The sequence below is a fragment of the Venturia canescens genome, chromosome 5 (assembly GCF_019457755.1).
Source record: "Venturia canescens isolate UGA chromosome 5, ASM1945775v1, whole genome shotgun sequence".
Classification (NCBI taxonomy): Eukaryota; Metazoa; Arthropoda; class Insecta; order Hymenoptera; family Ichneumonidae; genus Venturia; species Venturia canescens.
Genome location: NC_057425.1, coordinates 11431087 through 11450970, shown reverse-complemented (window position 1 = coordinate 11450970; position 19884 = coordinate 11431087). Strand labels below are relative to the sequence as shown.

The 19884-nt window shown below is 37.1% G+C and overlaps 3 protein-coding genes across 8 annotated transcripts; all 3 read right to left on the bottom strand.

Annotated features, from left to right (window-relative positions):
* Nucleotides 1–103: 103 nt before the first annotated feature.
* beta4GalT7 (beta-1,4-galactosyltransferase 7) lies at nucleotides 104–2375 on the bottom strand. The gene is made up of 5 exons (XM_043419124.1): nucleotides 1903–2375; nucleotides 1543–1757; nucleotides 857–1080; nucleotides 622–768; nucleotides 104–493 (listed from the first exon to the last, which is right to left on the bottom strand). Exons 1-5 carry the CDS (start codon nucleotides 2003–2005, stop codon nucleotides 202–204), a joined length of 981 nt encoding a protein of 326 aa, XP_043275059.1. The 5' UTR covers nucleotides 2006–2375; the 3' UTR covers nucleotides 104–201.
* Nucleotides 2376–2785: 410 nt separating this feature from the next.
* LOC122410706 (uncharacterized) lies at nucleotides 2786–8240 on the bottom strand. 5 transcript variants are annotated; one of them, XM_043419078.1, is made up of 4 exons: nucleotides 7183–7530; nucleotides 6673–6963; nucleotides 5772–5829; nucleotides 2786–5416 (listed from the first exon to the last, which is right to left on the bottom strand). In XM_043419078.1, the coding sequence occupies exons 2-4, from the start codon at nucleotides 6801–6803 to the stop codon at nucleotides 4055–4057; spliced, it is 1551 nt and encodes a 516-aa protein (XP_043275013.1). In that variant the 5' UTR covers nucleotides 6804–6963; nucleotides 7183–7530; the 3' UTR covers nucleotides 2786–4054. The 5 variants fall into 5 exon arrangements, with proteins under 5 accessions (XP_043275013.1, XP_043275015.1, XP_043275012.1 ...); XM_043419080.1 differs by lacking the exons at nucleotides 6673–6963; nucleotides 7183–7530 and adding an exon at nucleotides 7537–8240; XM_043419077.1 differs by having other exon boundaries at nucleotides 6673–7530.
* A 411-nt stretch (nucleotides 8241–8651) lies between these two features.
* On the bottom strand, nucleotides 8652–18598 carry sp3 (spermathreecae). 2 transcript variants are annotated; one of them, XM_043419047.1, is made up of 13 exons: nucleotides 17757–17896; nucleotides 16288–16664; nucleotides 15937–16206; nucleotides 15701–15855; nucleotides 15442–15614; nucleotides 15138–15330; nucleotides 14733–15060; nucleotides 14484–14554; nucleotides 13785–14009; nucleotides 13184–13405; nucleotides 12730–13043; nucleotides 12277–12486; nucleotides 8652–12136 (listed from the first exon to the last, which is right to left on the bottom strand). In XM_043419047.1, exons 1-13 carry the CDS (start codon nucleotides 17851–17853, stop codon nucleotides 11184–11186), a joined length of 3588 nt encoding a protein of 1195 aa, XP_043274982.1. In that variant the 5' UTR covers nucleotides 17854–17896; the 3' UTR covers nucleotides 8652–11183. The 2 variants fall into 2 exon arrangements, with proteins under 2 accessions (XP_043274982.1, XP_043274983.1); XM_043419048.1 differs by lacking the exon at nucleotides 13785–14009 and having other exon boundaries at nucleotides 17757–18598.
* Nucleotides 18599–19884: the final 1286 nt, after the last annotated feature.

The window sequence follows — 19884 nt, the reverse complement described above, 5'->3', positions numbered from 1 at the left end:
AATGACCTCAAAATTCTTCAGACAAACTCAAATCGTCGTGTACTTTCGTCCATACACGCTCTTTAATTTTGAGTTGGAGTAGGAATAACGTACCGCTACAATATAAATACATATTTATGTATTTTTTTCTTAAAACAAAAATTTAAAATGGCAACGGAGTATTCTCATGAATTTTACAGTTATTATTTCAAAGTTAGTCGGCTAAAGTGCACCAGCTGCTTTCCCATTGGCAGAACTCTTCTTCATTGTTTTTTCTTTAACTGGAGCATCATCAACTTTGTTGCACTCGCACCACGGAGTTATGGTTTTATCACAGTTCAAGGAAATATTCAATATTGTTAACGTCGCATCGGATATCGTTGCGTTTATCGTTTGGGTCAATTCGTAAGACACGTTATTGAGGCCTGTTTGACGGTCACGTTTCCTTGTTATCTCACGCTGATTAAAACATTTCGCCATGTCCCTCTTACGGTGATTCTTGTCGTGTATATGCCTGAAATTGATTTCTTTCTAAATATAAATTCGAAAACAGCCACCTCCTCCTCAAATAATTGAACAAATAAAATTACGAAAAAAGTTAATTTCTTATTTAGAATCTGATTCGGAGTGTTAATTGTTTACTTGAAAGTGTTGTGGGTTCCTGTAGATATATTTTGGGGCCTTTTCACTCCTAAGGCAGCTTCTTTAAGTCGCACGTAAAATTCATCGTCTTCCAGTCCCCAACCCCAATATTTGTTCGACATTCCATTCACGAGCTCAAAATGCTCTCTAAAAATAAATTTATTTGAAATTTATTTCAAACCAACCAAAACGTCTATACCGATTTATCAAAATACTGAAATCTTGATTTTAGTACCTCCTAATCAGAAGTATTCCTCCTATAAATGTTGAATAATGATATCGAGGATGGAGTTCAGGCGATGATACGTGAAACGGTCCATCGGCTGGGAACTTGTATGACAATTCGTCATTAATGGGCAACAAATCAACGTCGTGCATCGCGATATAATCAAAGTTGTTTTTCACTTGAAGAAAACCAACATTTATTAATGATGCTCTGTTGAATCTAAATCTGTCCACCTAGAATTGAATACATATTTTCAAAGCATGTTCGAGACACTTTGCTATTCAACAAAATATTGAGCATGTTTCTCTTTACTGCCAAGTATGATTAAATTCTCAATGATTCGTTCACAATGCTCTTATCAAACTGCAAGCAAAAATCTTAATGAAAGTCGTCCGAAGAGTCAAAAAAATTCATTTACTTGACGAATTATTCTTACTCCAAATTGGACGACAAAATTTTTCGAAAATGCTTGAAAATCACGAAAAAATTACAATACAAATTTGAATGTTTATTTGAGAATACATCAAACTTTGATTTTTAATGTGAAATGTAAAATGGCTCTTGGATAAAAGTTCCAAGATCCCTCGGAGAACTCCAAAATTTTTTTAAGAAAATTGACAAATAAAAAGTAGTAGACTTATTGTCTTATCGAGTTTCTTTCGTGATATTTCAATTATTCAATTGACACTACTCACTTGATTCAATATGAATATGTGGTAATTAATATTTTGTTTATCCAGAAAAAGTTTCATGTGAGGTGCAAAGGATAAAAGCTCCTCAAAACGATCTCTAAATGGCACTAACAAGGCTAAACGGTGCTCAGAACTTTTTAACTTTTTCATCAGTTGACTTGACACTTTTCTGTTCTCATATTTTTCGGCTGGATCATCTTCCTTGCATTTGCATTCATCTGAAAAAGAAAGTATCCATTTCTTTTGGTTTAAAAGTAGCCCAAAAAATAGGTGTTTGTAATAGTTTTCAAATCAGATTAGATATTTGAACTCTGGAATTTATTTTTTAAGGAAACTATGGTTATGAATGTTAAAAAATCTTACCAATACCAAATGGAATGACACTCAGTAAAAAAGACACAACAAAAGTAACAAGAATGCAAATGATGAGGTGTTTCGCTCGCAAGTTTTTCCAATTGGCTTCCATGCCGAATGCTTGGTGTTCAAGGCATTGAGAAGTTTTTTTTTTCAACACAAGTTTATATTCTAAATATAAACAATTTCTTCAATGCTTTTCATCGACATCCTTGATTTTTCTGAAGTTTGAATAATTTCCGAGTTTTTCAAAACAATGCCGAGAAATTTGTACGTTTTTATGGGCCATTGTTGAATAATTTTATCAAATTTCGAGGAAAATCCCAACTTATTATCAGCTTTATGTTAACTAAGCTATTGTATTGAGAACCGACGATTGAACAATTTTTAAAAATTACATTCTATTTTCAAACAGTGTTTTTAACATTTTTTTTTAAACCAAGAATTTCGAACACTCTTTATTTGCGATAACAAACATAACCTCACTGACCTTAGTTACGTGATGATAAATCAGTTGCCTTTTATATCAACATAAATGTTTTAAAATGCCCCAGACGAGTGTGTACGTGTGATACATATTATTATCACTTTTTTCGGAAAATGAACATTTATAAAGCGACAATTTTTTATTTCGAAGAAAATTCATTAAACGTATAAATTTTTTAGAATTTACAAAAAAAGCAAGTTTTCAATTTTCCATAAGACTAGAATGTCTACGTTGATGGACACTAATAAACATACTTCAGATATAACTTTGACAAAATTATTTTTAAAAAGTTATAGAAAAAAAATGTTTAAGGTTGGTCTGGAAACATACTTCCTTGGGAAACATTTCGAAAATTGCAACGTCGGAAATGAATTGTAGGTCGAAGACAAAGAACAGAACACAGAGTTTGCATTATGGGGTTTATTAAAAATCACTCATACTTTCTATGTACACGTATTCATTATTATCGTTATAATTTTTCGACGAATGAGGAGACTTATCGAAATAACAATTAATGAATAAACTGGTGGGATGATTGGTCTGTTTTTCTCGCCTATGTCTTCTCCTCATTCGATTTCTGTTTTGCTTATTGATTGAACTCAAAATAATATCTTCGAGCCATACTCTATAAATTAGACTTCGTACAAGTAAAATATGATAAAAGAATATGGTATCGAGCATAAATTCAACACTATACGTGATAGATACAATTATTCATTATTTTAATTTCTTAAAAAAATTATAATTATGGATCGGTTTACGATGATGCTGTCAATGGGATGAAATAGATTCGAATAACCGCAAAGAATCGATACGTAAATGTCACGAAATACAATCAAGCGATTTAGCGATAACAGAACGATCATTGACACAAAAGTTTCGTTAAAAATTCTATGCCTCGAACGGAGGGGTTACAATTAGTGAAATAAAAACTGTCATGGGTCGGTAAAGTGTCAGTTTGTATCATACATCGAGAAAAATATCATTTTGAAAATGAACACACATTTGTCGAACAGATTGAGAATGTATACAAAATCGGTTTTTTTTGGGTTTTCTGATTAATCCATGGGCAACATTCGTACGTAAACATATATATGCTGAATAATTTATAACAAACAAAATAGAAAAAAAATATAGAGTTGATGCAACGTTGAAAATATCGAATTTCTAGAATGTTGTCTACTTGACGAATTGTACTCTCATCAATTACCACTAATCGGAGCGGAATCATTGTTCCAACACCAAAAGTGATAAGAAAACAAAGGCATTTTCTCTCTTTTTTTTTTTTTTGGAAACATACAAATATATAGTGTAAATATACTCTTTGCAGATTATAGAAAGGGACTGACTGTAGTTGATTCAAATGACAGACGGATTTTGGCCATGACTTCTTCCTCTACGCTTTTTATCAAATATCCGCTTTCCTAAATTTTAAGCAGACTCATCACCTTCCTAAGCCACAATCCATCTTATTAATGTTATTCAATATCGTATTATAAACATAAATATAATACGATTGAATAATTTTGAGGTTTTATTGTAAATTACAAAAAAAAGGCAAAGAGAATGGCGGAACTTGGGATAATAGTAAAAAAAATCTCTGCTACTGTCCCAAGTTCGATTTCCCAATGATTCGCTTGAATATCTCTGGTATTTATCGGGTTTTTCATCGTTTTACATAACGACACACCATTTTTTGGGTTCGACCTCGGGGTCTGACGTTAATTTGTCGTCGTTGAAACCCTTGAAGTTCGATTCATCGGTTTGGAAATTGTAACCTTGAGCATTAGGCGTCGATACTTCGACGGGTCTTCTCAAGCCTTTCAGTAATTCCAAGGACGTGTTAAAGAAATTGCTACTGCTCTCGGTTTTCAATTTTTTAAAAGATGCTCCCTCGTTATCTGTCATTTTACGTTTCCTGTCGGCGGGACTGCCGTTGCAAAGTATCGCGTCGGACAGCTCGCTCGGATATCGTGAGAGTTTGCTGCTCGCAGGATCGTCTTGATCCAAGGAAACACTCGATGTGTTTACGAAAAGCGAGCTGTTCGGTGAAAACCGGCTTTCTCGAACGGTGATGTATCTCAAACGATTTATCGTGCTGCGTCCCGATATATTTCGCAGAGTTTTGCCGAACGACATATCGACGCGTTTCGGCGGTTCGTCCGGAACCGGATCTTCGGCGTTACTCACATCGAACAGCTTTGAATTATCCTTGAGACAATCATTCAATTTGATTTGTACGTCTTTTAACATTATCGATGAATCGTAAGAAACGAAGGATGCGTCGTCGATGTTTCGGTTCGCTGTATCTTGGTCCGTAGTTTCGGCTTCTTTGTCCGATTGTGATATGTTCCCACTGTCCAAAGTCTCACCAGTTGTCGATTCTACGACTTCGTTCGAGGAGTTTTCGATTACTTTCGACAACGCTACAGTTTCTTCGATTTTTTCTCCTTTATTATCTCCGTTCGTCGTACATTCTTCGGTTGGCAAATTTTCGTCCGTTGATTTTGACACTTCGGGCTCGTCGATTAGTTTTAAAAAGCTCTCTTCGCTCTCCGAACCAGCGGTTTCAATCTCTTCCTTCTGATCCTCGTTCTTCAGTGCTTCGAACGAGAGATCGCCATTTTCCTGCTTTTCGATCTCGGTGCTGCTTTTCTCATTCGTCGATTTTTCCTCGATCGATTCGCTCGCCGTCTCTTTTGGCGTTTCCTCACGAGGCGTATTTTCTGTTTCTGTTAATTCTACAATTTCTTTACCGTTTGTACTCGAATGATTGATGCTTTCTTCAACTCCTTTGACAACATCATCGTCCGCAGAATTTTTCCCACTTTCTTCTTTGACGTCCTTCTTCGTTATTGACACTCTCAGCTGCACCGCTGATTCCTCAGAACCCGTATGCATCGTGCCAGACTCGGTATCTTGCGACTTTGATGTTATTGATGTCAACTTCTTCTCCTCCTTACTCGTTGTAGGCTGAAACCCAGGCGGATTTTTCATTGCTTGGTGATGAGACTTTGCAGGACTACGCAACTTGCTCTGCAACATAGAAGCCAGTTTTCTTGCGCATCGTACAGAATACTAAATTTACTGTGGGATTTTGGCAATTAGCGTTCCAAGGTAAAGCTTTTTCAACATTTCGAAACACGGGAAAATTTGCAAATGGAAACGTTCGTTGTGATCCAACAATACAGAAATTAGTGACATCACATTATTGAAGATTGAACTGAAACAAAACGATTTACTGAAGTACACAAAAAAGCTTCTACAACGATTTAATTAGGTGGTAAGAATTGCCCAGACTCACATTCAACTCACAAATAGAGCATGTAAACACAAAATCATCGAAACACGCTCTATTTTTCATATTTGCACAAAAAAAATGTATCATTACCTTAAAAACTTTAGTCACAGGTACCGGCAGTTGTTTTTGCACTCCGACCAATTTAGCCCTGCAAGAAAGATGAAAAAGTCTTATCGATAAGCATTAAAAAATCTCTAACTCCCTAACCGCTCTTTAACTACAGGTGAACAGTCTATAAAACAAGAATTTCCGGAGGTGATGAGAGGTCGCGAAAGTTGAACATATATTTGAGAATAACAAAAAGAAAAAAATGCAGTAGAAATTCCCTCGCAATATTTTGGTTCAAGCATTCCATAGAGTCGGAAGTCCCTGGAAGTACTTGTCTACAGACGAGAAAGGATTTAGAAAAAAAATGAGAGAAATTTTGAGAGAACGACCAGGATAACAATTTCGTTCGATCCCTTATCCAAAACAAACCAATCCTTTTAAAGACTCCAAAAAAGTAACAAGTGTTCCACATGTCCGCAGTTATCGAAATATAATTGCAAACAATTTCATTCAGCAAATAATAATCATAAACATTTATTGCACTAAAAATTTATTGACATAATTGTGGCTTCTTTTCTAAAGTTAGACAAAGTAGAATTTCCCAGAATCATGCCAAGCCCAGATCTTTCCTCTCGAATGCCACATATTCTTTCGTACTCTCCCACTCCAAAGACAAACTCCAAGCACACAGAAAAAAGATTGTTCTATCCGAAACCCAATGTTTTGGTTTATGAATCTTCTGAGGGAAGCCACATTTATGTATATAAATTCCCCACATCTACCGGCAATACCATTACTTGATGAACTTGCTGAAACTTCAACATTGCATACAGACGACATACAATGCGGAACGATCATTCCAAGAGGAATACATTGGAAGAGAAGTTTCTTCCGACTCTTCTTTCTCTTTGCTTGTTTGGGTGCTAATTTCAGGATTACAAACCTGTTGGAATTATCCGACTCTCGTTGTCTCATGGAACCTTTAGACGACAGAGCAGAAGTAGTTTTGAGTCTGCGAACGTACAAATTCCTCTCATCGCCTCCAGGGGCCGCCTTCTTTGGCGTTTTACCCATGTTTTCTTGCTTTTTTTCGTACTTAATCTTTTTTATCTCTCTTAGTGTTTTTCTTTAGTTATTTCGTTTATTAAAAGTAGCTTTGAAACTCCTCGGTCGAGTGTAGAAAAACCTGATGGTTTTCACCTATTTTTACGATTGTTCTTCACCCTCGAGTTCCCTTACAGAAGCAGAGACAGAAAAAACAAAGATATCTCTAAATACTTGGGTCCCACACGGGCAAAAATGTGGAGATACAGAGAGTGAGAAGAAAATCTGGTCTCGAAGTTGAGTCGTCGTGATTAAATGAATTCACGTAAATTAGTTAAACCCTTCATAAGGAACTGTAAACTCTTCACATAGATACTGAAAAGGGCTTTTTTCTCGTTTTTTTGTTTACCGAAGCGAAGCGACGTTTGGCCGTGATGCGTGAAGTACACTCCCTATAGACTCTCAGAGACGCAATTTAAACTGGTACGATTATCTTGACGCCATGTAACACAATGCTGCGTGCGATCGCTCCGGCGAGTCGAAAAAAAAATGTGTATATTTTCACTAAAGAATCGGGGGGGTATACGCGCGACCGCAACCCTTTCTCTCTCTTTTTCTTTCTCTCACTCGCTCTCGTAAAAATTCTACACTCCAAGGCCTAATCGCGATAATAGTATAGAAAAATTCTCGTAACTACACCTTAACCTTTCGAGTAAATCCGCAATTGTTTAAAACTATTTTTCGGCTTAAATGAATGGCACACCTTGTTGTAATTATTCGCGTTTCCGAAACGCCTTCTCGTTTTTTCTATCTCTTTTTTGGGACGAAAAAATCTGTGAACGCCGTTGATGTCTCGCACTCCGAAGGATGGCCTGGCGCGTACGTGCGTGTATTCTCCACGCTTCTCGATTCCAATCTCTCTCTCTCTTGTCCTTGCTCAAGTATACATATATCAGCGGCAAGTTTTTATACTTGTCTCTCTTGCTCAATATTTTTTTCTCTGTCTCTCTTGTTTCTCTCTTCCTCTCTCTCTCTCTCTCTCTCTCTTGGTCTTTTACGATACCGGCGAAAAATGATGCTAAGCCCACATTCGTCGGGGACGTCGGGACTCGAGACTGTAGTTACGACCCAATCATTTGAGAGCTCTCTGTACGACGTCGGTGCCCTTGCAATTGAAATCCCTCCCCTTCGACCCTCTTGCCCTTCGCCGTCCTTTTATATTTCCTTGCAAACTTTTCTCTCGTAAATTACAGTGGAGTTTCGAAATCGTGCTTTCGCGCAGCAATATCGTCTTGATTTGCCGCATTCGTTTTTAACGAGTTTTAATTTTTCACAGCTGCCAAGAAGGAAATTTTCTTTTACTGTTTTATTTAGCAGTATACTTTACTCCATATGTACTTTTTTATATTGTTTTCCACTCGGAATACCGATTGAATTCAGTCGGAAGGTCGGAAAGAACCGGCATGCACGCGCGTCAAATAGCTGCGTTTCTCTCGTGTTTTACTTTTTCTCCAATAGATTCTTCTTTTTTCATCCAACTAACAACGTTGACCAATCCCGTGCGAATTTCTTTGTGTTCGAAATTTCAGTTATTGAATCTCGAACAAAGATGGCGCTCATATCACAAAAATTCTCCGTCGGTAACGTAAACTTCTTGGAGGGGAACATCTTAATTATATATATATATGAAAATCTTGTCAACATGTTTCAGCACACGAAAGCATCAACGATTTCTTCCAAAACCAAGTGAAATTAATCATTTTTAGCAGACAATGAGATTGAAAGTTTCGAAAATTGGGGTGCGAGGAACATTCCAATTGTCCGAGGTAAAACTGGAAAAAGATGAAAAGAAAATGCAAAAATTCAACATTCCAAGCATTGTTTCATCGATCTATTTTTATTGCATTTCGTGCTTGCATTCGAATATCGTACTATATTATCACCGATACTTAAGATGATAACTCAATATATTAACATTGAATCAATAAACATTTGCACATGGGAACGAGGTGCCTGGAATTACAGCCCCCTACGAACTAGAAAAACGCTTTTTTCTGTTGCTCTACTAAATCTAAATGCGTTTATACATTTGACTCAACAATTTGTTCTTAACATTTCTTTTTTTTGTCACAACGACTAATCACTTGTAATTAATATTTAATTTGCAAGCGAATATGTGCAAAAGCATCAATCGAATTCTGTACCGTCGCAGAACGCTGTGATTCATCGAAAGGTTTATTTTGCCTTGTTTCCATATTTCCATATGAAAGAATCCCATTGATCATCACGATCAAAAAATAAGTTATTAACTGACGACTTCTTTTCACTTGAAATTTCTGGTAAAAAATTTGAGGGATTTTTATCAATGTTGATCCGACACATCCATAAAACTTATCACATTTTTTTGAAAAAACAGTGTTCGAAGTGAAGTAACAAATGACTTAACGGTACTTGAGTATTTATTTACAACGAGTAGCTTCGAAGTGGTTTCTATTTAACTTTTTGAGTGTTCTCAAACGAGTAACGATTAACCACAGCGTTCATACTCTGTCATTAAACATTTGAGTTCGATTGATTCACTAATTTAAGATCACAGACTACTGTTCAATACTTTTCGACTCGCACTTATCGACTATTCTATTAACGCATGATAAAAAATTAAAAGAAAATAAAAGTTGTTTGGAGCGGCAGTAAAATACTTTAAAACTGGAGCACAAATGAAAATAACAATTCATTTTACGAGAAAAAAAACACGAAATTTCCCGTGGCTATATAATTGGACATTCGATCAATAAATCACGAATTTTGTACATGTCCAGAGTCAAGTAATGAATTTTCCACTCTTTAAATAATGGAATAATTAATACAAGTCGGCATAATTGTTTGCGAAATCGATAAAACATTATCGGCAATTATTTTATGTACATAATTGACTAAAAGGTTTATTCTCCGAGTTATACTGCACTTTCAAGAACAAATCGATAAGTTTCGATAGACCCGGACATCCGAAAACGGCAAAATTTATGACGATTGATTCCTTGAAGATAAATCGTTACGGAAAATCGAAAGTATCGATTTGTTTCAGAGAGCACAATCCATGTCGCGTTTTACCGGCACACTTATACAATATTTTTTACACATAAGTACACACGAGTCTATGCTTTCTTGTCTCTTATAGTTTGGTGTTGATTTAACCTCCAACCAACGTTGGAACTAGATTCGCTAAACATTCAAAATCTTTTTTCAACTAACTTTGGCTTTTTTTCTTCGTTTTATGTATAGATGAACGTGATTTTTTCGCAAAATTAGATCGTCGGTGTGTGTGGTCCCTCAGAGCAAAACACCCGAGTAAAACATTATATTTATAAAACGATGACGAAAGTTAGCCAAATTTGTTGCATGTTTCGAAAAATTCATATTGAACATTGTAAACAGCGACGTGTATAAAAGCGGGCGTACTTCGCAAATCGCAATTCTAAAGTTGATTTCAACAAACGTATAAAAGATTCCAGACGACGACGTTCGAACTACCTGCGCTGGATTTCTTTCCTCTCGCATTTTCAAACGTCGTTACGGGTTTTATCGAATCGAACTTATCGACCGAATATATTGACTCGTGATTGTACTTTTGAATATTTTCCGTTGCATACTATTTTATCTCTCCAGATAACGCGCCAGATTTTAAACAGGAACTTTGTAAATAAATAATTTGAGAATTGGAAAATTCGAGACTAAGAAAAATGTCATGTGAAAAAGCGCCGGGACTTTCGGAACCTTTTTTTCGTGCGCTTAAGACGCTCGAGCTTCGTAAAACGCGCCGGCGATACAGTCACGTATTGAAAGTAATAAAATTTTCGAACGAAAGAGATCGAGAGAATTTTTCATTCCGAATTGCATTTTTTTCAGTGTGTTCACTTAAAAAACTTGGCGACAATAAAACAAACAGAAATATCTCTTCAAATTTTCCCACACGTTACTGCATCCTCGGCGCATTTTTCGATGCAAATTTACTTTACACTTTTCGCATGCACGCACACACGCATTCGCACACACACCGTTTTCGCAAAAAACTGCTAATACTCTATAGCAATACTTTACAAAGCTGTCAAATTTGACAGCCATATTTAGAATTTTCCGAAGCTACGATATTCGCTTAGACGATAATTACACGTTGAAGTCGACTGAGGCAAATTTGTCCTGCGAAGTTTTCGTCGTTCAAGGCCTCGCACTCTGATGTCCGTTGGGTGCGAACACGTTTGTGATTGAGAAAGCAAACTTTTGTTGGAGCTACAGAACTACTCGAAAGTTGTTATTTCAGGCAAAATTCCATAAATTTGAGGTGGCGTTTTAGAACTTGAAGCTTTTCGACAAGATTTTCCGGCAATTTTCCCCCTGAACTCTAATAATTTCTTACAAAGCGATCAAATGCGATTTGCAATCAGACCACCGTTCCTGAAGCTTTTGCCTCTGATCCAAATGGTGTTCGGACAGATTTCTCATCATGCCAACCTGTCCACCCGATTTGAGTTTCCTGGGGTCGAGATTAGCCCCGAAACTCTGAACGCCCTTGGCGAATTTAGAGAACGGTGAAAGTATCTCTTTCGCTGTCGTCGCGACGGGACTGGCAACACTCGCAACGTTATTTTTGATGGATCTGAGAGCGGATTCGCTCTGGGACGACGTTATGTTCGAGGCCAAGTCTTGCTCCGAGTTGGAGCGTTTTTTGTCGTGCAATTTACCGTCGTCCGCTTGGGCACGAATATCTTCGCCCAATCTTCCAGGAATACGATTATCGACTTCGCCAGTCGAATGACTTATGTTTTTCGGTAAGTTTAAACTCGAAGGCGGTATGGCTTTTTCCCTCTCATCGTAAATAATCGAATCGCCGACACCTTGGATCGTTATTTCTGGAGTCGTTGCTCCAGCTCGATCGATTTGTCCCATTGAACTACTTTTGTCCGCGTCACTCGGCTGCAGCAAATTCAAAACTCCGAAGGAACGATCCTGCGGATGTTCTTTGTCGATGAAACTGTTGAAATTATCCAAATCGCCGATCGTCTCAACCAGTTTCAAGTTCGAAGCCATTAAAGATTCTTCCAGCTCGCTCGAGCCCCGATGCACCTCGTTGAAATCGTGACTGCTTGTACTACTGCCACTGTTACTCCGTGATTTTCTATTCCCCTCGATGTCACGATTGCCCACTGTGAACAATGGCTTTCCTCCTGTTTTAACGTCCACTGGCTTTTTCTTTTCCAAATTCGAATCAGCTTTCACCGAATCACTGCTTTTCTTTCCAGCTATCGTGTGACCAAATTTGTTTAGCCTGCTGAACTGTTCCGACATGTTGGTCAGAGCTTTCGTACCTGTGACAATTTCATTTTTATGAGCAAGGCACAATTTTTATAGCGCAAATGGAAAATAGAGCGTTTTTATGCACCATTTTTCCATTTAAATTCGTAAAAATTAACAAATAATCTGGTTTTTAGAATTTTTTTTCTTTCACCTGCACTTTTTAAAGCTAACAATTGCGTTTCCGAAACGTTCCGCGTCAATTGTGGGAACGAAGAAATGTCCAAAAGACCCGTCGATCCTTTAACGTTCACTGTCTTGCTGGTTCTCTTGTCCAAACTAACGTTCATCGCTATTGGTATTTTTGGCAACCCTGCAATTTCCACAGCTACGGAGAAAGCTTCGCAGATGGCTTTTAAAGATTCTGGAATATAAGACAAAGTAAAAAATCAATATTTTAGTTTTTCTCTTGCATTCGATTCTCACAATTTAAACAGTTGTTGAGATTCGAGTCATGATTTTACGATGTGCAAATACTTTTCAATGACACAGTACAGTTCGATAATAAAAAATGTACCTCAGCATTGTTGAAAAAACCATTTTCAAGCCCCAAACTTCAGTAAACTCTACAGTCTCTTCGTAAAATTTGAATATTTCATCACTTTACCTATCGTTTCTTCTTCGGTTTTTATCACAACAGCCATGTTGTTGAAGAATCGTAAATTCGTGCTCCGAAACATGTGAAAGTAGCCATATTCGCAAGATATTTTGTAGTTTATTCTGATGCAATGATGTTGTTTATTTTTGAATAAGGAAACGCCAGTTTCAGGCTGTCCAAATTCGATCATAACCATATCGTTCAACGAGACCCTCTGATAATTGGTAACTTTATCAATTTGATCGTCGTAATCAGCGACGCAGTAGCTGTCCCTCGTCAAAATCAATATCGTGTCCATTTCCGTCTCACTCGGATCGCCAGTTCTGTGGGAAAGATGGCGATGAGAGTTATCATATTCTAATGCCGTTATCACGCTGCTTTGACGCACAGCGACGAAAAATGTGTGAAATTGAAAAGCAATAATTTCATCTGCTTTTGTCGAAGGATTCAGAAGTTTACGTACACAGGATCAGCGTCGATGAGACCCCAACTGCCCAAAATAATTTCCGGATCGGGTATCAACAATTTTTTGCAATCTTCGATTAACAATTTGACATGAAAAGCGGTAGCGGCATTGTCCTCTTCCTCGGTACGTTCTTGGAACATGTCTTCACTGACTGGTTTGCCAAGCATCAAATCGATGCTGGCTTGTCTATACACGTCCTTGAAACGATTCAAATAATATCTGAAAAATGAGAGCACAGAGTTTCGATTAAGTCGCATTTCAAGGTTGTTACACTTGTAAATTTCTTCAAGATTTCCATCAGATAAAATATTTCATGCTATGATAATCCGTGGATAAATTCGTGAAAGATCACACGGTAAAAACTTTATTATTTAGCTGATGCGATAAAAACCAAGCTATTATCCTCTCCACGAGAGTTAATGAAACAGGGGAAATAAATTGTAGCAATACACAAAAGAGTAAAGAACGAGTACGTGTTCGAAATTTAGCACTCTACGTGCAAGTAATCAATTTCCATGCATCTTTCGTCAGATTATTTCACGTTAAAACAAACGACCCGGATTAAAGATTTATACGCTTCGAGAATTCGTTAACGAACCTTGCCATTTCAAACATAGCGATAACATAGGCAAATTCGGGATGTGTCGAGAGTAGAAGTTGTATTTTCGGCGGTTTAACGGGAATTAGTTCGAGGCAACAATTATCGATTATTTTAATATAGTCTGACCAATCATCGCTTATGTGTTCAACGTCGATTTTACAACCGAGCGAGATGTCTATCGCCGCTTGACGTATGTCATCCAAAAAGTGTTGTTGATAATATCTACGGGAAAATGAAATGGGAGATCACGATTTTAATGGATCAATTATTTCCTCTTTAAGAAAAATGTCAAAAACAGCGAGAAATCGATCCACCGAAAAATATTTGTGTCAGTGAAATATGTTCGGGTGCTCATTCTTTTCAAATGGTTCAAGTTTTCCCTCATTTCTTGTTCTTCTATATTTATATATCATTTCCCCATTAACAAAAGGAAATTCAATTGTCACGAGAACGTGCCACGCCTTAACAAAAATTTCCAACGTCCTACATGCTCTCAGGCATGCTATGCTCAATGGCGAATATTCCATCGATCCAAGCACCCGGAATAACTCGAATTCCCGTGGAGACGACACAAATAGATTATTATCAAAGCATTCGACGGAACCGATAACTAATGAGGTCATCGAATTCTTATTTATCGTATGACCAATCCAGTTGAGGGTTCGTTCAAAATATTATATCAATACGATTACGAACCTGTTCGCCGAATTCACACCGTCCTTCATTAAGCCCGTGAATTTTCTCTCTCCCGTCCTCGTGTAATCGCCCTGAAATTATTGAGAAAATATTTTTCATTCTCGTTCACGAAGAATTTCACATATTTATGGTGAATAAGAGCATAGAAAAGATGAGAAAATTAAATTTCTGCAGAGCAATGAAATAGAGAATTTAAGAAATTTCATTAAAACACGAGAAGTCGTGAGAAAATTGTAATCCGTTGCGAACCTTGAGGGCGTTCGTTCCTGCATATTGTTTGCTTATAATGTCCCCATTATTGGCCCAAAGTAACTGAAAAGTTTGTCGAATATTCGTGGGTAACGTGCCATCGGGAGGAATGAGACCGAGTTTTGAAAATTGCATTTCCATCACTGTTTTTCCAAGCGCCGTTTGCACCACGTTCGTGCGATCCAAACAGTCGATGCAATTTACTCGAAACACTCCTTTCTGCATACATATAGGACCTTGCTCGTCGTGCCAACAATAGCCCATTTCACTGAGAATTCCTTCGAGAGCGCTTACGAGTATCGATACATTTTCAAAATGCATTCCACGGCTTGACAGAATAGAATCATTTTCACTATAAATTCTCGAGGAAAACAATAATTAGTAAATATTATCTTAATTCCTCACCAATACTCGTGAAAATCAAAAGTCGTGTACGTTATTTCAGGATTGTTATAGTTTATCAAGTGATTGTTGTAAGCGTCCCAAATTATTTTCTCTTTGCCAGCCTGCTCCACCAAATTTACTATGCAAATCGGACCGTAAGTTGCAATTTCTTCAGAAAAATGTTTCTCAAACGCCACTTGGGTCTCCGCTTCATCTGTTTGGACAAAATAATTCATCAATTACCTGAGAATTTTGGAGAGTGAACTCTTCACAAATACTGTCAAAACACCATTTCAGTTTTTTCTCAATCTTATGGTTTCTTCACCTTTATCGATTCTTGGTGGGGGTTTGTACTTGTATCCTGGCTGTGACCAATACACTGGAACACTACCACGGACTTGCACGAATGAAACCTGATGATCGTGATACCAAACCAACTGTTCGGTCTCAACGTAATTGGCACACTTTCCATCTTCGTCAACGCCTCTTCGTTTGTACCTTGAAGAAAGAACAAGATTTATTTTCGATCAAATTTACATCAGTTTTGAGTCAAAACTTGTGGTTATTATTGATTCGAGAATTACCTGGTACCAGCACGAAAACGGCTCCTTCTCGAGATGATAGCCAAATTAAAAATTTCGTACTGTGGCTGTCCGTCGAAGCCAACTTCGACTTTACACTTCTCAATTTGAACGAAGCCTTGGATGATCGGTAATATCCAACCGTCAGCTGCTTCCGTCTGCGTTACAGCGAAGAGAGTAGAAATAAATTTCAAACAAGAAATATTGAGAATTCTCGAACTTTTTCACAATAGAATTACTTTCAAATCAATAATGTCCTGCAACATGTGTTTGTTCCAGAAAAATCGATCGTCGATTCTTTTCCAGATGGGCTCCTCTTGATCTCCATGATTAAGACGACTCTTTTTATAAGCACACTGTCTTTGCAAACTATTCGTAATATCGCCATTTTGACAGAAAAAAAATGAATCCGTTTCTGTAAAAATTTTTGTCAATTCCTCAAGTATCCTACGCTCCAATTTTTCCTTATCCTTTGCTAGACCACCTCTTTTGATGACGGTTGATTTCACCTATTTTACAATATAAACATTTCAAATGTGATTTCTGAACAATTTTTTGAATTTTAAATATTATCAAATTTATAATCTAACCTGAGACGTGGCCATTGCAGCAGCTTGCTGAGTAGTATTTTTTATAGTGTTTCCAGCACTTTTGATAGTTCCCCATGTTTTGGCAAATCCTGCTTTTTGTGGAACGTCAAATAGACCAGTTTGAAAAGTTTTTTTTGGTAGACTTTGGTGTTTTTTGCAAGGCTGTAATCCAAGGTCTGCATTGTCCGAACCAATTTGGAGGAATGCGACGGATTTTATTTTATAGACTGTTCGACCACCGTGCAGTTCACCCACCGACGAAACTTCTTTTATCAACATCAATCGTGGCTCCATTACTGACGGCTCCTCGATTTTTCCAATTATACCGTGAAGTGTACCAAGGCATTCCAAATTCGTTGCAGAGGCCCATTCCCAATCTATCGCAACATCATCAGAATCAAACACAAAAATATCAATATTTTTTATTAACATGAGATGATTCAATAATTTGCATCATAAGAATGAAACAAATTTGTTTCTTTCTCTATAAAATATAGGATGTGAGTATTATTTTGGAAGCAAAAAGTTCACTTCTAAAAAAAGTTAGACATTTAGACAATTACAGATTGATTGAGTAATTAAAATATTTTTATATTTGAAAAATATAAATGTCAGAATTGTCAATCTACTTGTGTTCCCAAACAGAGAAAATTATTATGAAGATCTGTTAATTTTTTCAGTAGCAAAATATAGAGATAAAATAATGTAAAATACTTTTTTCTAAGTAACTTTTCCCTATCGGGTCATATTTCTATAATCAATTTTCATAATATATAAGCTTAACAGGTTTATAAGAAAAAAAACCAACGAGCAAAAAAATTTTTATCAGTTGTCTTGTTTTTTATCTGGAACATAAAAGTCAGTGGATTGAAGTGATTTGAATCACTGAATAAATGTCACGGCTGTTAATCATTCAGATTGTATCAGTAAAATTTATCAATATTTTCAAAATCAAATCTGAAGTACGAGAAATCTAAATTTATTGATAAATATGTTGTAAGAAAAGATAAAAAATGATGCAATAAAAAAACCCATGAAGTCTTACAACAATGCAGGTGCTTTTATTGAATAACGGTCGTATCTTTATAGTCTAAAATACGAATACAAAAAAATGAGAACGAATCGATAATTTCAAAGAACTTCCGTTTCGTTAATTAGCTCTTGTGTCATATACAGCAATCTCTATCGTCTCTCGTATTTAGAAAGTAAATAATGAACAAAAGATGAAATGTCGTGATGTGTGTGTCTGACACACGCGAAGAATGGTGGGGATCCGAAAGTACGAAATGAGAAAAACCGCCCACTATTTTCTCGTGAAACATCAAATTTGTGTCAATGACATTCGTGACAAATTTTTCGAAAAACACTATCGTTTTACTTCTCGTGCACATAATCCGTTAGAAAAGAAATATGACAGTAAAATGTAGAAGAATAATAAAAAATAAATAACAAAGAACAATCAAACGAACCTGATTTTGCTGACAATTCACCAGTGAATCTGTCACACCATAAATTGTGTCTTTCACGTACAAAGATGAAATGTGTCTCGGTACGGAATAATTCCATCTTGCACACCCAATTTTATTTCCGACCAGTTGCTTTGAAAACACTAACAAACACCGTTAACCCGTTTACTTACAAAATTACAAAAAGTCAACCACACATTTCTCGAGACAGGTCAAACATTCGTGACGTCTTCGCGTGGAGGCTCTCTCGAGTACGCATGTACTCTCGACGACCACTGGGGATCGTTTGATGTTGAGATGTTGATGAGTGCATGATACACAATATGCAATGCTATTTTTTTTATATCAATTTTTCTACTCGTGCGTCTGACGAGTTAGGAAACCGTTTGTTGATAAATGTAAAAATGAACTTGGCCGAATAATTTTGGATATTTGACTTTTTCGAGTGTTAATCGTTTGTTGAGCTCTTTTCGGTGATTGTTGGATCAAAATTGCCAATTTAAAAAATCAAAAACATAATTCGTGTGACGTTACATGATTTATTAATCGTTTGTCGGTCACAAATTTTTGTTGGGTAAAAAGTTTGTTCGATGACATCCAACAAACATTTGTAGATTAAAACCATAAGCATCGATAATCTGTAATGATTCTCATTATATGTACAGTAAGATTATTCTCTTTCAACTTATTTTCAGATTGATATTCGATCGCATAAAGTTATCGAAAAAATTACCAAGTCGTTATATGTTTCGGATGATTACAAAAAGTTTTTTTATAATAAATATTATAATACCCATGAATATTTCTGCATTATTATATAATGATCATAATTATATTGTGATAAACGCGATCTTGCAGAATAAAAATAAAGCAATGCTATCCATCACTTGCTGATTTTTTTAAGTAAAAAGTCAAACAAAAATCGCATTGAATGCATAACGGATTTACGATAAAAATATTTGTTAATTTTTCAGTAACGCATTGTGTGTGTCAACACCATGGAAGTAGAGAAGCCTCGACTTTATTCATGTTTACGTTTTGCTACGCGCTCCGCCAAAATTGTCCCAGTAGGACGGAGAAGAGCTTGCACTTACGTGCTCAAGCGTGGAAGGTGAGCGAGTTCCACGGTCGTCATCGTAAAGTGGTAAGGTGCTTCTCCGTGATGGGGATGCGAAAAGAGCAGTTCAGCCGTGAAAAGTGCATAGCGAAAGCGACTCGACCGAAGTATCGAAAAAATGTTTTGAAGCAGAGTGACATGAATTGTGTGGAGTTGGCAACAGCGCGGAGAGCGTATCCACGTCTCCACGTTTGGCGTCCAATTGGCTACTGCAATGTTGCGCGCGCGTTGTTCTACGATATTTAACGAACTTGCTCTAATAGCGATTATCAAAAAAGTACCAAAAAGTTATCTCAATAGGTCTGTTCGCGCTTGCTGAGAAGTTTTGCACTATTCTGCACTTTCGTGAGTTGCGATATCACGACCAACTTGCGAACAGACCAAATATATGAATGTCTGCTAATATTATTAGTTATCCGTAAGATAACAATCGTCCGAAAGCTATTTTTCGGTGATGAGAGTGATGAGACAGGGTGAGAATAAGAAAATCAGCACATTAGCATATGCGCACCAATCAGGCACCAGGGCACCACTGCCGCTTCACGTCCCCCACCACGCGATCACCGGCCAGTCAGGCTTCACCTCAGCTTCGCGCCCCCACCACGCGACCACTGGCGAATCAGACTTCACCGCCACTTTATAGCTGGGCCTGGGCATAAAGAGCGGTCCCCTGCCCGCGCGCGCAGCGCTACTTTGAGTACTTTGTCGTCCTTCATCGGAGCGAGTTACGAGAGCATCTTTTCCAGTCCTTTTCAGGACTAACTAACGTAGTCGTTCACAAATTTACAGTCCTTTTCAGGACTAATTAACGTAGTCTGTTACAAATCTACAGTCCTTTTCAGGACTAACTAACGTAGTATGTCACAAATCTACAGTCCTTTTCAGGACTAATTAACGTAGTCTGTTACAAATGTACAGTCCTTTTCAGGACTAATTAACGTAGTCTGTTACAAATGTACAGTCCTTCTCGGGACTAACTAACGTAGTCTGTTACAAATGTACAGTCCTTCTCAG